Genomic DNA, 21,485 nt, shown 5'->3' with positions numbered 1-21,485 from the left:
AATCTTAGCTATAGTTTTAAAGCTATCTTTTTTTAATTTAGCAGAGCAGAGGAAACAAATTGTGTAGGAGAACAAAAAGAATAGGAGAAGAGAGAAGGGGATTGCATTCTTGGAAGTGTCTCTTCTGCCTCCCTAAAAGTGGTGGCAAAAGCTCCATTTTTGTTATGTTGTTTAGTGAATGAAAAAACTTCCTATATGATGGCTTGTGTTTTGGACTAGTTTTCAGAATAATTCTGTAATTAAAAGTGAACAATATCAACAATTGTAGCTGAACTGCTGTGCTCCACAGCTTCTCCTTCTCCTTTTCCTTCTCTGATACCATTATCTCTATTTCAGGTATTTCAGGCTACATATGCATAAAACAAACTGGCACCTTCCCAGTTTAAGAAATCTCACAGTATTTTTCCCCTAGAATGAACTTTGTTCATAGGTTTTGTCTGAATACCTGAATAAGTGCATATGACCCTTACTGTTGTAATTACTTTTTTTCTTTTTTTTTTTTTTATTTGAACTGTGGAACATTCTGAGATAGTTCATAAAATTTGAACTGTCATAATGAAAACAAATATAAAAACCACTCAAGACAAAGGTAAATTAAAGATGGATACTTGGACAGGCTGGAAACAAAAGGATAGAGCTTGTGATTTATCATAGAGATAGAATATACCTCTAAACATCTCGCATCACAGGATCTTCAGAGCATCAAGTGTGAATTGAGCTGTAACTGTGTAGATCCCTTGGCTGACTTCCAGGAAGAGGTGTTTTGCTATTCACATGATTTCTAAATGAACACAAAAAGGAAAGGCTGTAGATTCTAAGGTGATGTCAGTGATATAATGAAAACCTACTAATCAGTATATGAATGTAAATTACTGTCCATCTGCACAGAAAAATTAGGAAAATTAGAAACTGAAGCACAGCAAAGTTTGTTCAAAAAAGGCTTTCTGTTTGAAAACAAATAAGCAAACAGTAACATTTTCAGTGTTTTTTTTTTTTTTTTTTTTTTTTTTTTTTTTTGCCTGTTTGTTTTCAATTTCAGTTTCCCCATTTAATTTTTTTTCTGTAGGATTAATATATGAAACCTGTAGGTAGAAAGCATTCTCTCTTGTAGAATTTGATGAAAAGAAAAGAAGTACAGGAATATATTGGAATAGAGTCTTAATAATATTAGTTATTGTTTATGTTTTTACTTGCTAAAAGTAAAGAGCCAAATAAGAAATTTCTGTTAATTAAAAGCAGATAAAGACTTTAAAATCATCTTCAAGTCACTTTAGCCATTTAGCACTAACACTTCAGTGTAAACATTGCTGACAGTGGCATAAACACTGTTAGCAGCAGAGTGTGAAAATTCTAATGGCAGTCTGTGCATGAAAGCCATCTTGTCAAGATGAAAGGTACAAGGTAGGCTTTACTTAAATATGTTGTCATTTGAGGAAACATTATGAGTAAACACAACAGGTTAGCTGCAGTAGTCCTTATTGCTAACTCATAATGTCTCTTCAGATTAAGATATTTTAAAACAGTTAGCACGAGCCTGGTGCTGTTAAGGTTCCTGAGTCTGTGGACCAACAGACAAGTCAGTGCAGATTGTTATTATTCTGAAAACAAGACAAATGCAAATGTAAAATGATTTGGGTTTGTCTCTGAACAGAATTACTCTAGAGCCTTTTAATCTTTAATTTTTATTTTTTTAAAAGTTGTGTAGAAAGCGTTCTAGCACTTTTTCTATCTTTTTCTCTCTATCAGCTGTTGGGGAATGTTCCTGAAATGTATTGTCAAGGAATGGTGAAATGTTGAGTAGCTTCTATGAAAAATCTATGCCATTTCACCATTTTCTATAGGCTAGGTAAACTTATGAAACCTAAATGTGGTTATGGTGGTGCATGTGGAAGCATATATGCTTAACAATTTCTAAGAAAATAAACTTGTAGTACACTGTAAGTAACTGCTTTAGACATACGAGAATTAACTGAATTTATTCAAGTTGATCATGGTACTGTCAGTAATTGGTAAATTAGTTTTAATCTTTGGGCAGACTATTCAGATTTCAGCTTTGTAGTCCTGTCTAGGAACATGCAGAAGTCTTTAACTTACTCAGATCATGTAGTTGGACAGTAAAAATGGAAGCCAGTAGTAGTAACAAAATTATAATGAATAGATAGTTCACTTTTTCCATGGTGAACTGCAGGAGAAACTAAAAATACATTTTCTGTGTTGGCTTCCTTTGTCTTGGCTTCTTACCATAAGAAATAGCTTCCAGCTAGAGCAAGCAAAGGCATCTAACCTATTTTTTTTTTTCACATTTTACAGAGTTGAGGTGATTTTCACCCAGAAACTTCATGTATTCATTGACTGGTACCTTATCCCATTGTTACGGCATTAACCTTTAGCTTTATGCGAGAAATTTTACCCATCTACATATCTAGTTTAATTCAGATAAGCAATATTATGACAAGAGAAAATAACGTTGTCCTTTAGTTTTGAATTGAAAAATATATTTGATGGTTCTTGATAATTTTCACTCTGTAGTTTCCCAATTACTTGTTTAAGAGATGGTCAAAGCTTTCCATTTCATTAATTCATTTGTTCTTTGCATGACGAAATTGAGAAAAAAAATCAGAGGAGACGAGAATAGCATCCAGCAACTGAGTCAAAAGGAGCTAAGGTGCTTTGAAATTACAGACTGCTGTCTTATCTCACTCGATGCCCACACATTTGACTTTACAGTTTGCGGAATGCCTAAAGCATTCAGCGCCTGGCTGGCTTTCATTCCTAAATGCTCTACTGCTTTGTAGTGAAACAATTCAGATTTGCAGGAGGAGGGGGAGAAGTATGTGACAGGCTTGGCATGGTTCTGTAGGTGCCTTTTGTAAACTGAGCAGTTACAGCATTTGCCTCATAGGTAAGACACCAGAAAGTTGATTTGTATTAAACAATCATTGAATGAAATAATAATAATAAAAAAAATTACCAAAGCAGGGATTAGAATTCTTCCCCAGTTTCAAATTTAAATTATGATAGACAATTAACCAGCTTAAGGACTGGTTTGAACCATGTATATTTAAAACCGGAGAAGTCAGAATTCTTAAGTAGGCCATTCTCCTATTAAATGAAGAAACAAACAAACAAACAAAACAACAACAACAACAACAAAAAGCAACATAAATACATTGTACTTAGTTGTACCTAGGTAAGAAATAAATAAGTAAATAAATAAAACATCAAGGCTGCCATTCTAGATTTGAACATTCAGGCTGAATTGTATGTAATGAGGGTTATTCCCACCCACTGGCTTTAGACAGCTAATTCAAGATGCTCTGAGGATATACCTGTGTTTCACTATAACTTTATAGCGAAAGTTACACAGAAAAAGGAAAACTTCCAATGTTGTCTTTTCTACCTCATTGAACTAATATATTGAATTTATTATGTAAATAAACTCTCCATTGCTCCAGGGCCACAGAGAATTGATTAGGGTGCTGTTACCCCTTTTTTCTTGGCCTCAGTAATACGAAGTAAGTGTGAAGTAATTTAGGTAGAAAAGGGCAAAATTAAGTGACGTCCAGGCTTAAAATTAATTATCAGCTCAAGGAAATACAGGTATGTGCTCAAGTTCAGTGGAAAGACTATAGTTTGACCTTAGCTGTACATACAGTAAACAACTTGTCATGCTACATGAGGAACAGGATAGAATACATGAAATGCACTGTTTTAGAGATGTGACACGGCCTAACCTGAAATAGCATTAGTAGTATAACTGCTATCTCAAAATAGCTATTGAAGAATTTCCAAAAGCCCAGAGAAAGGAACTAAAACTAATTAAGGGCTTCAAGAATTATCCTATGAAGCGATATGGAAAAGACTAGAATTTTAGAAAGGCACAAGACGTGGCAAACTACAATATATAATGAAGGATATAAAAAGCAGACATGAAATTGGAAGTTTAGAAAAGAAATTAGCTTTAGGGCAAACATGAACTAAAAATGAATTAACTTGTGAATTACAGTGTGAAAGAACTGCCTTTTCACCCCATCTGTAATTGTATTATGAAATTTTTACTGGCATTCATGGAGATCAGAACAAAGGGTGAAATGCAATAGGCTTTGTGTTTTTTTTTTTTTTTTTTTTAACAGATGTCTTTCCACATTCATAGTTCATTACATATATTTACATATATAACAACTATATACAAGGATAGCTTAAGCACTTTGTTATTTGTTCTGTGTAACAGATGACAAAGAATGGTACAGTGGAATCTGAAGAGGCGAATACCCTGACACTGGATGACATTTCTGATGATGATATTGATCTAGACAACACTGAAGTAGACGAGTACTTCTTTCTACAACCCCTGCCGACAAAAAAGCGAAGGGCACTGCTACGAGCTTCTGGAGTGAAGAAGATTGATGTGGAAGAAAAACATGAGCTGCGAGCCATCCGGCTGTCCAGAGAGGATTGTGGCTGTGACTGCCGTGTGTTTTGTGATCCAGAAACTTGCACTTGCAGTCTTGCAGGCATAAAATGTCAGGTAAATGTCTATATTATTGTCAATATTTAAATAGCAAGGGGAGGAGGGAGAAGTGCTTGTACTTTTTGTTCTTGTTAATGTGGTAAGTACTGGGAGCTCATTAAGTAAGTGAATTGTTAAACAATAACACTTGTGGATCTCAAACTAGTTTAAGTCTCAGATTTAAGAGTTTATAGTGTGCAATACAAAATATCTCCTTAAACACATTTATTTTATGATCCTTTAGGCACATACATCATTTAATATTTTTTGTTCATACATAAATATTCTGCTCATGTTCCCCTTTGCCCTTTATCTAAACATGCAAATGGAAACAACAGAAGGATCAGTAGCCCACAGATTTCACAAGGGTAGGTAGCTTTTGTTTGAGAGACAATTCACATGCTGTCCAAATGTGAATTACAGTCCAAACTAAATAAGAAGCAATATATGACACTGTGGTACTGTTCTTTATTTAGCATGCATGATATTTAACATGCATGCATGAAAAACTGCATGTAGGCAACGAAATATATATCTGCTAACCTAGCAGGCAGTTCTTCTCTGCAGACTGAAACGATATTGCATATTGTACATTTACACGATGTTCTGTGTACAACTGTAAATGTCTCAAAATGCTTCCTAAAAGATGTCTGCTAATTTTCCTGAGTTAGTATGCAGCCAAGTTGATTTCTTCATAAATGCATATTTCATTATTTCTTAAATCCAAGCTAAATTTTCACTGCTATTCTAAATAATGTATTCCCTTTGCTACTTCTGTTTTCATCTTCACATATGGGGAAGATGTACTAGTTTGCTTTACATGGCTTTCCTCTGCATCACATTTGATATACTGTAGTGTAGATGAAAATCATAGACCTTAAGCTATCTAAGTAAACTACCTGATCTGTGGATTCAATCACATTTTTACATACTTAAATGGATATTATTGGATGTGTAAGTTCTGCCTACAGTCCGTTGCATGTAAAATATTGCATCTACAATTGAATGAGTATCTTTTAAAACATAATAGAGCTTCTATTCATGCTTTCTGTCGCCAGGTGCCCCCTATTGGCAACTTTATAACATTTTTTATAGATAATGCATTTTATTTCAATAGATTTGTAGTTTCCATGACTTTTATCAAAATGTTAAGACTTTTCTGGGTAATACTTTTGCCTGGACTTGAGCACGATATTATGTAAAGCTGTAGCAGCTCCATAAATAGAAAAATAACCGCTTTTTTGTTCCACTATGTAAAGCTCTACCCATGAATTGGAAATGTTTTTTGTTTTTTGTTTTTTTTTCCTACTTTGCAACACTGGTACACATCATTCCCTTATGTTTTCAACAGTATTGCTAAATTTCAGGGTTAACTCTCTAAATTACAATTAGTTATGATTATTCTTACAAGTAGTTGTGAGGTGAATCCCATTTGAATCCCACTTCACTGCTGTGTTTCTTTAGGCTGTCTAGGTTATATTGTATCACCAGGTTTCTGCTAAATATTGTTAATCTGTATTCTCTTTTTTAAAAGGTGGATCGTATGTCTTTTCCATGCGGTTGCACTAAAGAAGGGTGTAGCAATACAGCAGGTAGAATTGAATTTAATCCTATCCGTGTACGGACTCACTTTTTGCACACAATAATGAAACTCGAATTGGAGAAAAATAGAGAGCAGCAAGTTCCAGCACTAAATGGCTGCCACAGTGAGATAAGTGCACACACTAGTTCTATGAGTCCAGGACCCCATCCGGTTGAATATTCAATTGCAGAAAATTTTGAGATTGAAACTGAATCTCAGGCTTCAGTTATGCATTCTCAGTCAGCCGAGGACTTGGACTGCCCTGGGGAAGAGGAGGAAGAGGAAGATGGGAGTAGCTTTTGTAGTGGAGTTACAGATTCTAGCACTCAGAGTTTAGCCCCTAGTGAATCAGATGATGAGGAAGAGGAAGAGGAAGATGAGGAAGATGAGGAGGAAGAAAAAGCAGATGATTTTGTAGAAAGCATGGGCTCCCATGCTAATATGGTGCCTCTTCCTTCTGTCCTTTGCTACTCTGATGGAACTGCTGTGCATGAAAACCACTCTAAAAACGCCTCATACTATACTAACTCTTCAAATCTGTATTACCAAATAGAGAACCATGTTGCTGGCACTGCTAACCAGATTGGTGAGACTTACTCAGAAAGGGATGCTGTAAAGAATGGTAGTCTTTCTCTGGTGCCTTACAATATGACTTCAGAACAGTTTGTTGACTACACACGGCAATCAGAGGAAACTTTTAGCAGCCCTCATTACCCTTCTGCAAATCCCTCAGTGATTGTTTGCTGCTCATCTTCTGAAGGTGATAGCAGTGCTCCATGTAACAGTTTATACACTGAGCATAGGCCAAGTCACTCTCAAGTGGAATTTCACTCATACTTGAAAGGTCCTTCTCAAGATGGATTTGTTTCAGCTTTGAATGGCGAGAGTCGTGTACAAGAGCACCCTGCTGAGAATTCACTAACCCTCCCAGAAAGGAGCAGACTGCACGAAGAGTGCATCAAATCACCAGTGGTAGAAACGGTACCTGTTTAATATTAAAATTATCCTAGGACTGACTTCCTGTATTGAAATGCACTCAAACTGGATTTCCTAGAATCTTACTTTTTTTAAGAGGTAGAAAACACTTGGACTATCATCAGTGTTCCAGACACATTTTGTTTTCTCAAGCTACATTGGCAGTGGCATTGCACAAAGTCAGTTTGTAATGTAAAGATTTAAAAAAAAAAAAACACACAACAAAAAAGAAACAAACACATCAAACTGTCTTTTGATAAAAATAGAACACGTAAGTAAAAAAACACACCCAACATATTTCACAGTAGCCTACCTGTCAAAGTATGTGAAACCTGCCAAGCTATCTGAATCAAAGCTTCACGTTTCTGATTGTCGGGCCTGTGCAAGATTGTTAAAAATGATACTTTGAAATGATCATGTTTAGAGTCCTAATTTTCAACATATCTGAAAAGATGGTAAGTTTAATGTAAGTAATTACTGTACAAAAAGGTTTTAATTGTTCTGTACTCTATGTATTTTATTTATGGTAGTTTAGTAGTCATGTTTTGATAAAAATGAAGAGCATGTTCATTTGAACAGAAGATCCATAACTAGTAACAAAGAGCATGTTCAATTTTCATCTGGAGTACCATGTATTCTTCCTTTTTAAAAAATACTATTTCTGATAGATTATCTTGAAATGCATTTTTAAAGTACTATTTTCTCTTTTTACTGTTCTTGACCAACAGAAGAGTCAGAAAGGGGGCATTTGTATCTTTTAGGAAGGTGAAAGGTAGACAATCCTCCATCAAAATTAAAATCAGTGGCATTTTCAGAACTAGTACCCCCCTCCCCAAAGAATGATCTTGTATATAATAGCAAAGCAGTAGCTTAAGCTTGCACAGCACCTTTTAACCCAACAAACATTCTGATACTTATGCACTTTAGTGCCATTTTGCAGTACTATATTAACTGTGAGAACTGTGAACTATTTTGGAGAAATGCCATAGCTCCAGACTCTGAGGCATACGTAAGATCTCCAAAATCCATTGTAGAAAATGTTTTCCCAAGTCAGGTTAAGAATATGCTAGTAAGTAATTTTAAAATAGCAGAGTCTTGCTGATCACAGTTTAAATGAAGCATGAAAAATAATGTGAAAGTGTCTGTATTTTCCCATTAAGCAGTTTTTATGAAATAAGAAGGTTTTTGTGGACTTCTGATTGTATCCCAGATTCCCAGAGTCACTCGGTCTAATTAGGAACCAGTATATTCAATGAGGGAACATAGCTTCAGAGATCTTATATCTGCTGAAGTTTCCAAGCAAAATAACATGCTCATCATAAGGATATCCATTAACTTCTACTCCATTTGTTTTAAAATTACATGGAAATTAGAATACCTACTGTATTTTACAGTCTTTAGGTTATTAACATTGCTTTCTTCAAGAAATGGATGTTGTAAAAGCCTATTTTTTCTATACACTGATAATTCTCTATTGCCTTATTTTGACTTCAGAAGCTATTTTAGTATTTTCTTCTAATACTGAAATTTTATTATACATAGGTTGGAATGTAGATCTGTCACGTTTGCCAAAATAAGGATTAGCATCTTAGTTTTTACCTGTGACAAATCTAGATAGTTAGCAGTATGCATGTAAACACAGTGTATATTTCAGCTCTGTAACACTGACTGTTTTGGTTAGATCTTCACAACATCATGTATAGTACTCCAGTAGAAGAATTGCCAGATTTAAAATATGCTTTCAAAAAAATAAGCTTAGCAATGTTTTTTAATGAGATCTGAGTATCTCATTTCTTGAGATCAGTGATTTCTGATTTTTATTTTTACACTAAATTAGCAAAATATTTTTACTCCATGTAGTAACTGGAAAGTTTTTTCATTTCTTTGTTTCCACAAGAAACCCTCTATTGTTTCATGTCCTTAGTTCTCTAGGGACTGAATTCCACATTAACAACAGACTCCATCTCCTGGGAAAGTGCAGTGATGTTGATTAACTGGCTCAGCAGGCCCTGCTCCTCCCAGTCGCAGAACACCCTAATCCCTTTCTGTACAGGCTGAGTAGCCAGGTAAAACGCATGTGTTCGCCACTTCCATATAGCACATACCCATCTTTATTTTTAAAGGAAAACACTTCAGCACATCAAAAGTTTTGCATGCAAGAATAAGAATGGTTCTGCTCAAGTTATTCTACAGGCAAACATAACAAGTCTCTTTGTATGTAGGTATCTTGCATTAACAGCAGGCTTAAATCTGGCAATCTCACTCAACACCAGCAGCAAAAGCACAAATCCCTTCTTGAGTTGGGAGAATAGCTGTGACTCAATAACAGCTTTTTAACTTTAGAGTGTGTTGGCTACTGGAGAATCATGCACACTTTACCACGGTATTACTCTCAGGGGTAAGTTAAATGAAATATGTTTGTTTCATTATTCACCCCCTAACTGAGCAATAAGAGGTTATTTTCTTGGCCCCTATGCTTTCAAATGATAAGTACCTTTAATAATATTAGCAAGCACAGTAAGTGATTAACTTTATAAAATACATCTCAGCTAGCTTTAAGATACTGAGATGCTAGTTCAGTATTATGTCTTGGCAAAATCTTCAGACCCCTGGCCTCCTTAATATTAGCATCTTTATACATTTCTGAGTATACTTAGATGTGTATGTTTCTAGGGGCATTGGGTAAATACAGCTAAATTCTCTAAAGCTTGCAGCATAGGACAACAAGTAGATAGGATAAAAGCAGAGCGACTATGAAAGAACATTTGCTACATTATTTTCCCTTGCTTAAAAGTACCTAATTCCTGGGAGTTGCAAAATAAAATGTGCAGGATAAAGATTTCTTTTGAAAAAATATTCTTAACTACCTGCTGCTAATGCAGACTGCATAACTCTTCTTTTGATCTACTGTTTTGTGATCAAGATTCAGTCTCAGGGTACAAACTAAAGAAATCTTGTTTAGTTCTTGCAACAAGTTAAGAAGTCAAGTCTGTTGGTAATTCATGGAGATATCCTGGTAGCTATACTAAGAATATCAACAAGCCTTCTAAAAGAGATAAACTCATACTATGGGGGAGGGGGAGGACAAAAACACAACCAACAACAAACAAAAACAAGTATATTTTTTTCCAGTATAGTTCAACCTGTTCCCCAAACTACGAGCCAGCAAAATATTATGCTAAACCCTTTGTGGTCATTTATAAGTTGACTAGAGTGAAAAAGAAATAGTCACAGCCCTGCCCAAAAGAGGTATGCTAATTTAACTGTGAAATCTAGTGTAGGGTGTAGAAACCAGGTGAGAATTAAAGTTCATATCTGTTGATTTTCATGTATTGTTTAGAAGACCAAAGTACTCTCCAAGTAGCAAAAAATAAATTTAAATTGTGGGCTGGAGAATTTTCTAGTCTTTATATTCTGGGCTAGTATATAATTACATATGCTGTGTCCCATTTCCCAGTTAGTTAATATTAATGTTGATAACAAGGTCCTATCATTTTGGGCAAGCTTATTTATACGTGATAAAAGTATTATGTTATTAAGTGATAAACAGCAGTGTTTGCTTCTATATAGATATGGCATATCATTTGTGGAAATGTTTACTTTACTGATAGCTGTATCAGGTTTTTCTCCTAATGTATTTGGCTACTGATAAGCACTCATAAGAAGCCAGATAATAAACTGGCAGATAATTTATGATTACCTTAGGTAGTTCAGAAAAATACATTAAAAAAAAAAAAAAAGCATGCCTCCCTCTGTTAAAATAAAATTGGATTTTCAAACAGAAGATCAATGAAATAGCACATAAAACTGAATCCCTTTTTGCCCATAATGTGAACTTTGCCTGTCTTGGAAAAATGCATTGTTAAAGTTTATATATAAAGCTTTAACTGATGTTAGCCATAAAAGTGGCGCTTTAGTGGCAAAATTGCAGCAATCACATTTTTTCCTAAGAGCTGTAACTCAATTCATACCCATTGAAACATTTTTGAAAAAAAAAACAAAGAACTGATCAGCAAAAGTTTCTATGATTTCTTCTCAAAACTTTTTTTTTTTTTTTTTTTTTAACCAGGTACATGTCATTTAGATAAGAAAGGTTTAAATTTGTAAAGTTTTACTATTTTGCATTTATATAAGTTGCTGCTAGTCAATCATTTGAGTTGACATTTATGTCTTTTAAGGCTATTGATTACCATCAATTGCTATAATTGTGGTTCATCCCACTCACTGCTCTGCTAACTGCATCAGTTAATAATGCCATCCTGCCTTTTGTATAAGTACACGCAGAAAATGCGTGTAGTATTCATGCTGCTGTTACTCTAAGATCCAGTTTCCAATCTTATCTGGGTGTTGTATTTCAGTAAATGTGCTACCAAACTGATCCTGTAACATTCCCTGCCCCATAATCAACTGAGAGGTTGTCTTCACTAAACACAGCTCACTTTTAAAGATTGAATACATACATTTGTAAGCAAAACAGAACGTGTTATGTTTTTAAATATTTCAGATGTTCACAATACTTTGATGGAAATGTGATATACTGGATAGAGTACTTGGCTAAGGCAGAGGAGACCTTTTGGCTTTGCATTTGTCTTGCTCTATCACTTGGAAGTGCTCTGGTTTGCAAGGTACTTGGAGATGTTGTGATAAAAATATTCTGTAGAACAGACAGAATACTATTTTGTCCTCTTTTTTTTTTTCTGAATTGGTAACTGAACTTCTGTACTGCAAACTAAGTCACTTTCCTAATAAAGCCCAGTCCAGCTCAGAAGTGAATAGAAATTGCATCACTAATGTGAAACAGCAAACAAAAGCAAGCTCTTTTTTTCCATGGACCAAATTAATAAGCAAAAATTTAACAATGAATTTTGTAAAGAAAATCAGAATAAAAGTTCGTCTTACCTATTGAGTGCCCTACCTTTGAGCAGCAAGACTGTAATTTGTCAACGACACCATAGTTGGTAGCAACAGGCAAACAGGCAATCTTACTCCTCTGCGTATCTTCTTTTGCCAGTTGAATCCTCTGAGTTTAAACTTCTTGCTGAGGCTGCTTCTTTGGTGAAGCCAGAGTCCTCTTAACCTTAAGCAAAAGAGACAGTTGGACCCACAGTACTGTTTTAAAGGCATTTGCAGAACAAAAAAAAATCCTGTGGTATAACTAATGAGTTATATAAACTCATGCATTATGCTAGTTTAGTTTCCAAAAGCAGTCAGGACAGGCACAGAAGACAATGATATGGGAAATTCTTAATCTTTAGGGGTGTTACGCTTTCCTACTGGGGCTCAAGAGTAGTTATGTCATCTACTTTATTACAGTTTCAGAACATTTGATGTAAAATACTTAGAAAAGCTAGAATTAACTGAGAGAATATATTCTATAGAATTTATTTCTAAAATACTAAATCTGATTACTATTTTTTTAAATAGTAGAAAGCTACTGTTATTTTCAAAACACGCACAGGTAGAGTTCATTAACATGTTCCTTGGCACGAGAAATTTCAACATTTGCTTTTTCAATATTTCTTAAAAAAAAATGTATCTTAAGTATCTTAATTTTGCTGTTCTCAGTAATAACTGCCTATATGCAAATTATTAATTGTCCATTTTCTCCAAGAAAATCCAAAGTACAAACCTTATGAAGCGAAGACTGCATGCTATTCAGTTGTAAAGATATGAGTGAACACGTGCATGAGTTCTTCATAAGTGCTTCCTGTTCACGGTCTCTTCCTCCTCCTCCATCACAGGCAGCTTTTAATTTGGTTGTTCCAAAGCATTATTACCTAAGGAGGAAGAAACCTATAAATATTGTTGAGAACTTTCTGTCACTCTACTGGCTGATATCAAGAATTTTAATTACTGTAAGAACATCCAATTCATTTAAAACATCTCCATATTTTGCAGCCTTAGTTTTTGTTTTTTCCTTCCTCCCTTAATCTATGTATCTGGGAAAGGTTTGTTGTACAGTAAGGTTTTTCATTAAAATCAAATGAATGTGAGGGCAACTCTAGTGTCCTCTGTGCAAGCTACCCGTTACTCTGGAAGAAGAGTAGATTATAATTTTCACTTACGTTAGCAAGCAGACAAATTGGAACTGTGGTGAAAAATGTCCCCTCCTCCTCATTGGCTCTGAATAGACAGTTATCAGGGAGTGATCCCAGCAGGGTTCCTACAGACACTCCCTTTGCATACACACAAACAGAAAGGAAAATTACCCCCATGAGCTGCCAACATGTGGTAGGGGATCCTCTTGAAGCCTGCAGATCCACAGGAAGAGTGTCATGCTTGATACAGCAGAGCCCCAGTACAGGATGAAAACCTATGATTGGGGAAAGCAGAAAAACTTTGCATAAGAAAAAGTTCATGATACTGTACGTTGTTACTTCTCAATTGAGATGATACCAGGGTTAGGACAAAAAATAAATAAAGGCAAACTTCATTTATGTATTCAAATATTTTCAATTGAATCTTAGCAGTGACACTTTGATAAAACACCTGAAGAAAACTAATGTCAAATAGAACTAAGTCAAAGAAGTTTGCCTTATGGGTGTTTGTCTCTAACTGTGCACTTGCCAGTGAGCCATCAAGACTGGATTAGCTTTTCTTGATGGGCAGGAAAAATGGTGGAATGTACAAATGAACACCACTATTCTAATATGAGGATCAAGGTAATTCTTTTGTCTTGAGACATGGGCAGATACACCTTGGGGTGAGTGATGGGTGGACAGAAAGGTCAGTTTAGAGGAAAAGGAGGAAGCAGGCAGGAGGTAGATTAATAAGGACTTTTTTTTCTTCTTCTAAAAAGGGCAAAAAAACCCCAAATACTATATAGGAGAGAATAAAAGAATAGGAAAAAAAAAAAAAAAAAAGGAAAGGAAAGGAACGTATCCCCAGAACAGGAATGGAAAAGTATATGCCTGTTCACTACAAGTTTAGCCATATCAAATAATAATATGAATTTTGTTACTTAAAATATTTTAAAGCAAATATGAACTTGGTGCAAATAGGAAATGTTGTTTTGCCATAGAAATTGTATGTAGGCAAAATATTAAATAAAAGACTTATCCAAAAGCATGGGGTAAAAACAACAAAGGAAAATAAAACCCTAGAAGCTATGCTACCATGTCTTTTCTTTACCTATGTCAACTGCAAAGTCAAGTTCAGTATCATTAATCAGCTCCTAGACACATGTTCCTCAAATAACAATAGACACTAAAAGCAAAAAAAAGAAGCATGTGTCCTTTTTATTAGCATTTTAGCTTGGAATTTTCAAATGGGACTTCGTACATTAGGCTAGCTAATTTTTCTCTACCAGAAACTTTTTTTATTTTTAAAGAACTTCTCAAGAATGAAATTTGAAATCTGGATTATGGGTGAAGGTCATCCTTGCTGGGGTAGTGGGGGATTGATTATTGTAAAAACAGTCACCCATTTGTGTTTTTCTGAGATGCTGATTGAGCATAGGTTTTTAGTTTCTTGACTAGATTTGAACATTACGTGTATGGGCAGCTAGTTCTTCTAACAAAAAAAAACAACAAAACACAAGAAAGCATGCTATTTTTCTAAATACCATTACACACAAATACCACCATGTTAGTTTTCACATAACAATGCCCACATAAACAATGCTTAACTACTGGGTCCTTCTTTTAATTGACGGATGTAGGCACTTCTATGGAAATATGTCTGAAGTGTAGTTTGTGAAACATGTTTTAAAGTGTTTGATGTAAAATAAGCGCTAGACATTTAACAGTGCAAAAATAGTCAAAATCTGTAGGTTACAAATTTGTTCCTAAGAGCCTCAGCCTGTAATAGTGTCTTAGTAAAGTCAATCTTTTAAGTTAAATTGCATTCTGGTGTAATAACCTTTTGCAAATAAAATGATTAATACAGATGTACTGGTTAATACCTGTTAACATAAAATATAGCAGTTTTGTTATTTTGATTTGTTTCTATCTACAACTAGTGGTTAGCAATTTTGTAAAAAACAAAGCATTTATTACATTTTTATGTTTAATGTTTTCATTGTTCTAACAAATACGAACTATGTCAAATTTACACTGTCTATTCCAAACCTTTCTTTTTCGAAGGTTCATCTCTCTCTCTGTATATATATTTCCCCATAAAAATATAAAATTGCTTTGAAAATTTTTGTTGGCAAGTGTTAAATAATAGGCCACAGCATGGATTCAAAAGTTGATGGTCTTTCAGACATGTAATCCATTCAAATCAGACTAGTAAAATTGTGGTGTAATTGCAGCGATTTGTTTAAAATTTGTCCATTACATCTAACTTTACTATTTTTTGAGAAATAGAACTATTAAGTAATTAACATTTTCCATTACAGATGATCTTGCATACTAAAGTTATGGAGATCTCAACAGTAAAGCAACATATTTAATTGGACTACTGCTTTTAAACTGTTTGAAGAAGCCAAGGGAAAGAAATTCCATCCTAAATCTGTACATGGAAATAATTTTAAACTTCATGAACTACACATTTCCTTAATTAGTTTCTTCTCTTTCTTAAATAAGTTGTAACATCAAAGATGCCAAAGGGTAATATAAGCTACAATAATATTCAACAGAACTTAACCTAGACCTTATGTTGTAATAATTTATTCAAATTAACTGTATTCTTCTGTATTTATATTTTCAGTATTTATTATGAATGATATGGAATTTGATGTATTTATTGTGGCTTACTACTGCAGTGTATATATTACAAAAATGAGCATTTTTAAGTCTTAACATTAGTTTTTTTGTTAATTAGTGGCACTTGTATCGGCTGTATTTTTATTATATATTGTACAATATATATTGTCCATTTGTTTGCAATGAAGTAAAACAGGTTTCTACGTTACATCATGGCTGCCAGTGCATTGTGCATCTTATTTCTACTTTGCAGTCACTAGACATTCCTTTCTTCCCTAGCGGAATCAGAATTAGTACTGCACATCCTCTCCAAGACTGCAGAACCTATAAAGCAGCTCTGTGAAATTTCAAACATTTTGCCCATTCCTCATAGTCTGATAGTATAAGAAGAAACTCTTGCAGTTTTTTTGTTTTGTTTTGTGTTTTAAACCTTATCAGCATATAAACGTTTAAGAAATCAACTGAAATGCCTCATTTGGTATATCTGTTTGCCCTTTAATGACACTACAGCACATACTTTTCTTTGGCCAGTGGAATAAACTACATGATTACTCTGCAGATAACCCTATTGGTTAAAAGTTAATGAAAGAATGGTTTTCAACAGCTGTAGGGGAAAAAATTGCAACAGCTCTCTCTGGTGGCCAATTTGGAGTAATTTTACGGAACAAATCATTTTAATGGCTACAATGGCAGAGAAGCTGCACTGTTAAATTTCAGGACAACTGCTTAATTATTCTGAGAATTGCTGATCAACATTGCTTCATTAAGATTTAACAATACAGTTTTGTGCCATCTTTTTAATCTGATACTTATAAAAATTGAACTTTACATTTGTAAAAGGTAAGTCGTCTGCAAGTGTGGTGACAAATTATGTACTGCTGAATTACTTGTATTTACAACAACTGCTAAAGATATTAAGTTGTTCTCTGTGTTCTAAAAAAAAAGTTCTCACAAGATTTAATGTAGCATTTGTTTTTGTTAGGAGTTACACATAAGAGAATAAATGAACCTTTCTTATCAAACTGCTTTTTGCATTGCAATGAGCTACAGTTAACAGTGCTCCAGGGCTTGCTACGATGTACTGACATAAAAAACTTTGGAAAACAACTTCCAAAGCTAGTGTTCTAATTTAAGACATCAGGATGCCAGTTCAGAAATAGGAAGGCTTAATACTAAGATTCAGCTGTAAGCTGTTCTATTAATAATACTCACACTTCTGTAGATCAGCAGTTACTCCCAAGGGTGATAAAACAAATTCATCAGGTACAGTGAGCTAGCAAAGTCCCAGTGCATTTAATGACACCATGTCCAGGTAGATCAGGGGTAGCAGGGCCTCTTGTTCGTGGGAGCAGGGAGAACTGGGACTGCCTTGAGCCATGAGCCATGCAGACTTGGAACATTTAGGACCAGGCGTAAGGCTGAGCTGTCCCAGCCCAGAATCAAGCCTTCTTCAAAACTTGTAGTTTTTCTCCTGAATGTATAAGAGAGCACAGTGAGATAGAGATTTATGCTAGTTTTTTTGGTAAATGTAGGTAGCCCGCATAGACAGCTCATTAATGTATGAGCTTTATATGCTGCATATGTAAAAATATTTCATTTTCCCTCCTCAGAGAACAGCAGAACATAGTGTCATTGCTGAAAATATTTAAATTAAAGCCAAGGCAGTAAATGAACCAGAGAACCCCCTTCGACAAACTGATTTTCCATGTGCCATTTGTATGAACTCCATCATCCTGTTTTTCAGAAATGCCAGCTTTAACATGAGGCACATGAAGGCATTTTAGTTTGGTCTTAGAAAAGTATTCAAGCATTAAAAAAAAAATAAATTTAATTTATTAGCTTAGAGGAGAGTAAAGGCTTATAATGTACATGCTTCAATGTATACCATGATCATTAAATTTGCAGGACTAATGAAGAGATTTGCTGAAGGTACAAAACTACTTGTTTTCAGTAGGTATTTCAGGAAGATTGTGTTTCAAGTTTCCTGGTAAATAAATAGGACTTCTAGAACAAGGAGGACCTGATACTAAGGGAAGTGAAGCACAGGGGAAAATTTACCTCATGTTAAGCTGTTTAAGGTAGAGTAAGCGATACAGCACCCTGGACTACATTCAATACAAATTAATTAGTTCTCTATTTAAAGAGTGTTTGGGATTATGCAACAGATATTTATTGGTTTCCAATACTAAAATGGGATTTAGCTTACCTCTGACAGGTAGTTGAGAGTCCAGGTGACAGACTGAATTACTGTTGTACTAAGTGCTGCAAAAATGCTGCTCATAGCTTAAGGAACAGAGAGGAAACATATAGAAAAGATTAGAATGTTTGCAAGAGTAGCAACAGTTAAAAAAACCTACATTAATTTTTTTTTTTTTTTTTTTTTTTCAAATTTTGGACTACTGACCTATAATAGGCCAGAAAAGAAATCTCAAAATATTAAAAAAAAAATATCTTAAAGGCAAACATAAATTTCAGAATAAACCTTCCTCTTCCACAGCTCAAACTGAACAGTAAATATAATAATTGGTTGACCCACTACACCTAAATCTTTGTAGAAAACAGTGTATGAGACAAGTACATATATTGCTATATCTGTTATAATATGGTCTTAGATTACCAGTTAGAAAACCAGAAAAGACAAAAATTAAGTTTCTCTAGCAATGAGCACCTGCTCAAGAAAGGATTACTACTACCTCCAAATGCAATAGAACTCATTTCCTTGTTATTTAAAATCTAATTTTTGAACACTATATATAAGAAGAAAAAATGGAAATCAGTAGATCTATCATAATTCAGATATGCAAATCGGTAGGAAAAACAGGTTGCATGAAGGAATCACCCTTTAGTGGTTTTTAAAATAATACATTTGCTATATAATGTGAACTATGAACTAAAAGAACTAAAGTCCTTTTAAACAGTTATCCTAAATAGTTTGTCATTTAGAACTGGTTCCCTAAACAATCTTGGTTTACATTTCATACCTGGAGGCCAACGCCGTAGAGTTGCTATCTACATCATTTCCTCATCCTCTATTCGTGCTTGTATAATCTCACTGACCTGTATCCTATTTTTCCTCAACTCCTTCTTCAGTTTGTCAAGGGCATTTGTTGTCCTTCCAGTATTTAATCTGCAAACGTAATAAAAACAGTTTTATTCCAGTACAATTTTTCAACAACTTATGTCCACCCTATAGCAACTTATTTTGTCATATTGCTTCATAGCAATACAGGAGATTCATAGGAGAGTCTCACAGGTGTCACCAAAACCCTTAACAAAAGCCAAGACATGACTCAAGGGCATGATTATCAAGCCAGAAAAATAAGCTAGCAGAAGTTAATGCTCCTGACAAATTCTTGCTGGTCCTTGCTTACGCCTTTGTTGTCTTCCCTTGCTGTCTTCTTGTTGACTAAGAAGTACTGAAATGATTTCTTCTTGTGTTGCTTCAGAAGCTGAACTCATTAGTCCAAACATGTGAAACTGACGAAAGGCAGACTTCCTTCTCCCATTCAAAACAAAACAAAACAAAACAAACAAAAATATCACAAATCAAAAACAAACCAAAAAACATCCATCCATTAAACAAATCGTACAGATAAATAAGCATTTCTTCTTAATGATATTTATTATTTACTCGGACAAAAGGACAAATTTGAGCAGGACAAAATACACTAATTTCAATCTCTTATACCCAGTCTTTCATTTTTTATTCTCAGCTTTATATTGATCATGCAGCCAAACACTTTTCTTTGCCTTCACTTTAAAAAATTAAGTTTTCTTTCCCTGTGTTTCCCTGTGACTTTTTAAGATAAAATCTTTTTTTTTTTTTTTTTTTTTTCCTAGTGCAGTCATTGAAGGAAATACTAAAGTATTTTCTAAAATACTAAAGCATTACTATCTGCATCGAACTAGACTTGATCTTGTTGTTCCACATCATATGCACCTTTCTAGAGATTCACACATTAAAGAGTGCATTAATAAAGGCAAGCTGGTTGCTATTACACCTCATTTTTTCTTCCACTGAATAGATACTATGGATATTCAACACAATTCTGGTAAACTGCAAAGCTTAATAACATTACTGGCACTTCTAGACCACAGTTAAGTCTTTTCTTTGTCTTTAGGCTGCTACTTTCTTTCCTTGCTAGAAGTATATTATTTTAATTTCATATTAATTTTCAGCCCCACCATAGCATAAAACGTGCAAACTGAAGTGTTTTTTTTTTTTTTTTAAATAAATCAATCTCTGTAATTCACACCAACCAGTTAAGTCTTCTCTAAATCAGAATATAGAACTTAATTATGAAAGTTTACCATAGTAAAGTGCAATTTTTATGTGATCTTAGATGTTTTAAGTATGGGATGATCATTAATCTCACATTCATACCCTGAAGTAAACATTTTCAAGTTAGAGTACATCTCTGTTCCCTAAGAGGACATTTTTGTGCAGAGGAGTTACCTTCATTAAAGAAGGTCTGAAACAGTCACAGTAAGAAAACGGGCATGATTGGTGATTGCAATGGAAGACTAACAGAATAGTGCTTAAAAACTGTGCATCCAGTAAAATAACCAATGAAATAAATATTTTTTAAATACTTAATCAAAGAACGGCCATTTCTGAAGTAATACCCCTACATAATCCAATAAAGTATATTTCTGATGCTTACAAGACTATAGTATTTCATTAAAAGAGCTAGCAAAACAGTTAGGAAGACCACTTTGACTGTTAAAACTGAGGTCAGTCCTTTGAAAAAAGGAAAAGGCATTAAAAAGGAAAAAAGAAAATCAACATTTAAGTGTTTGCACCGGAAATTATGGACAAATAACGTTAAAAACATTAGGTAAACATTGCATAAATCACTAAAAGGTAAAAATAAAACGTGTTAGTGGATAACAATTTAAAGGTAACAATGAACGAAAATCTGAAAACTGTGTTAATGTTACAGTGTAACTGCCATAAATTTAAAGTTCATGAAATCGTAAAAAAACAAAAACAAAAAACAAAACAAAACAAAAAACAACAACAACAACAAAAAAAAACAAAACAAAACAAAACAAACAAGCAAACAAAAAAACCCAAACAACTATACACAAAGTTTTGGCTACATAAAAGGAGATTGATATCAGAATAAGAAGATTTTCCATTAACGTGATCATACATAAATAACATATTTCAAGGAGAATGGACATTTTCTTCTACAACAAAAGGACTGATTTTCTAGAGGCACAGCACAGTATGCTAGCCTATTTAGCTTTAAACAGAAAGTCAAATGTTTAATTTTTTCAAATGAGGGAACATAAAAAATAGTAAGAAAGCTTCATTGAGTGAATTAAACAATTAAAAACAAAACATTAAGTCAACCAATTAAACATAAATATATACATACATAAAGCCTCTTGGTTTTCAGACAGTATACAAGAATTTCTTGTAACTCTACAGAGAAAATCAGTCATCTTCAAAAGTACTTACGATAAGTGGAAAAGCAATATACAAGGTCCCCAAAGTGAAAAGGGACAATAAGATCTACAAATCAATGGTCAACATATAAAATCTTATTGTGGAAATATTGTAAACATTTTTTCTTAATTGGGATCTCAAACATTCTTTGGTGTAAAGGACTGCTAGGGAATCTTTGCCTACACATTTTATATCCAACTTAAATAAGAGAGAAAAGAAACTGTTTAAACATTTTGCATTTAAAGTATGCATCACTTTAAAATGCAGTATACATATATGGTCACGGTGTAGAATGGAACTGCCTTTTTTTTTTTT

General features: G+C 34.1%; 1 protein-coding gene across 6 annotated transcripts in view; it reads left to right on the top strand.

Moving 5' to 3' along the window:
* Window positions 1-16,591, top strand: part of CSRNP3 (cysteine and serine rich nuclear protein 3) — a 101,509-nt gene extending 84,918 nt beyond the window's left edge. For 3 of the 6 annotated variants that reach the window (XM_032189686.1, XM_032189682.1, XM_032189685.1), the window contains 3 exons: window positions 4,232-4,528; window positions 6,045-7,073; window positions 15,409-16,591. In XM_032189686.1, coding sequence (XP_032045577.1) covers window positions 4,232-4,528; window positions 6,045-7,073; window positions 15,409-15,462 — 1,380 coding nt within the window. In that variant the 3' untranslated portion in view covers window positions 15,463-16,591. Of the gene's footprint in view, window positions 1-4,231; window positions 4,529-6,044; window positions 11,106-11,571; window positions 13,852-15,408 lie in introns of those variants that run through there. The other 3 variants (XR_004253388.1, XM_032189683.1, XM_032189684.1) reach the window with 3 other exon arrangements.
* The last annotated feature ends 4,894 nt before the right edge of the window (window positions 16,592-21,485 follow it).

Source organism: Aythya fuligula, chromosome 6 (assembly GCF_009819795.1).
Source record: "Aythya fuligula isolate bAytFul2 chromosome 6, bAytFul2.pri, whole genome shotgun sequence".
Classification (NCBI taxonomy): Eukaryota; Metazoa; Chordata; class Aves; order Anseriformes; family Anatidae; genus Aythya; species Aythya fuligula.
Note: the sequence above shows the minus strand (reverse complement) of the source record. Positions and strands in the feature narration are given on the sequence as shown.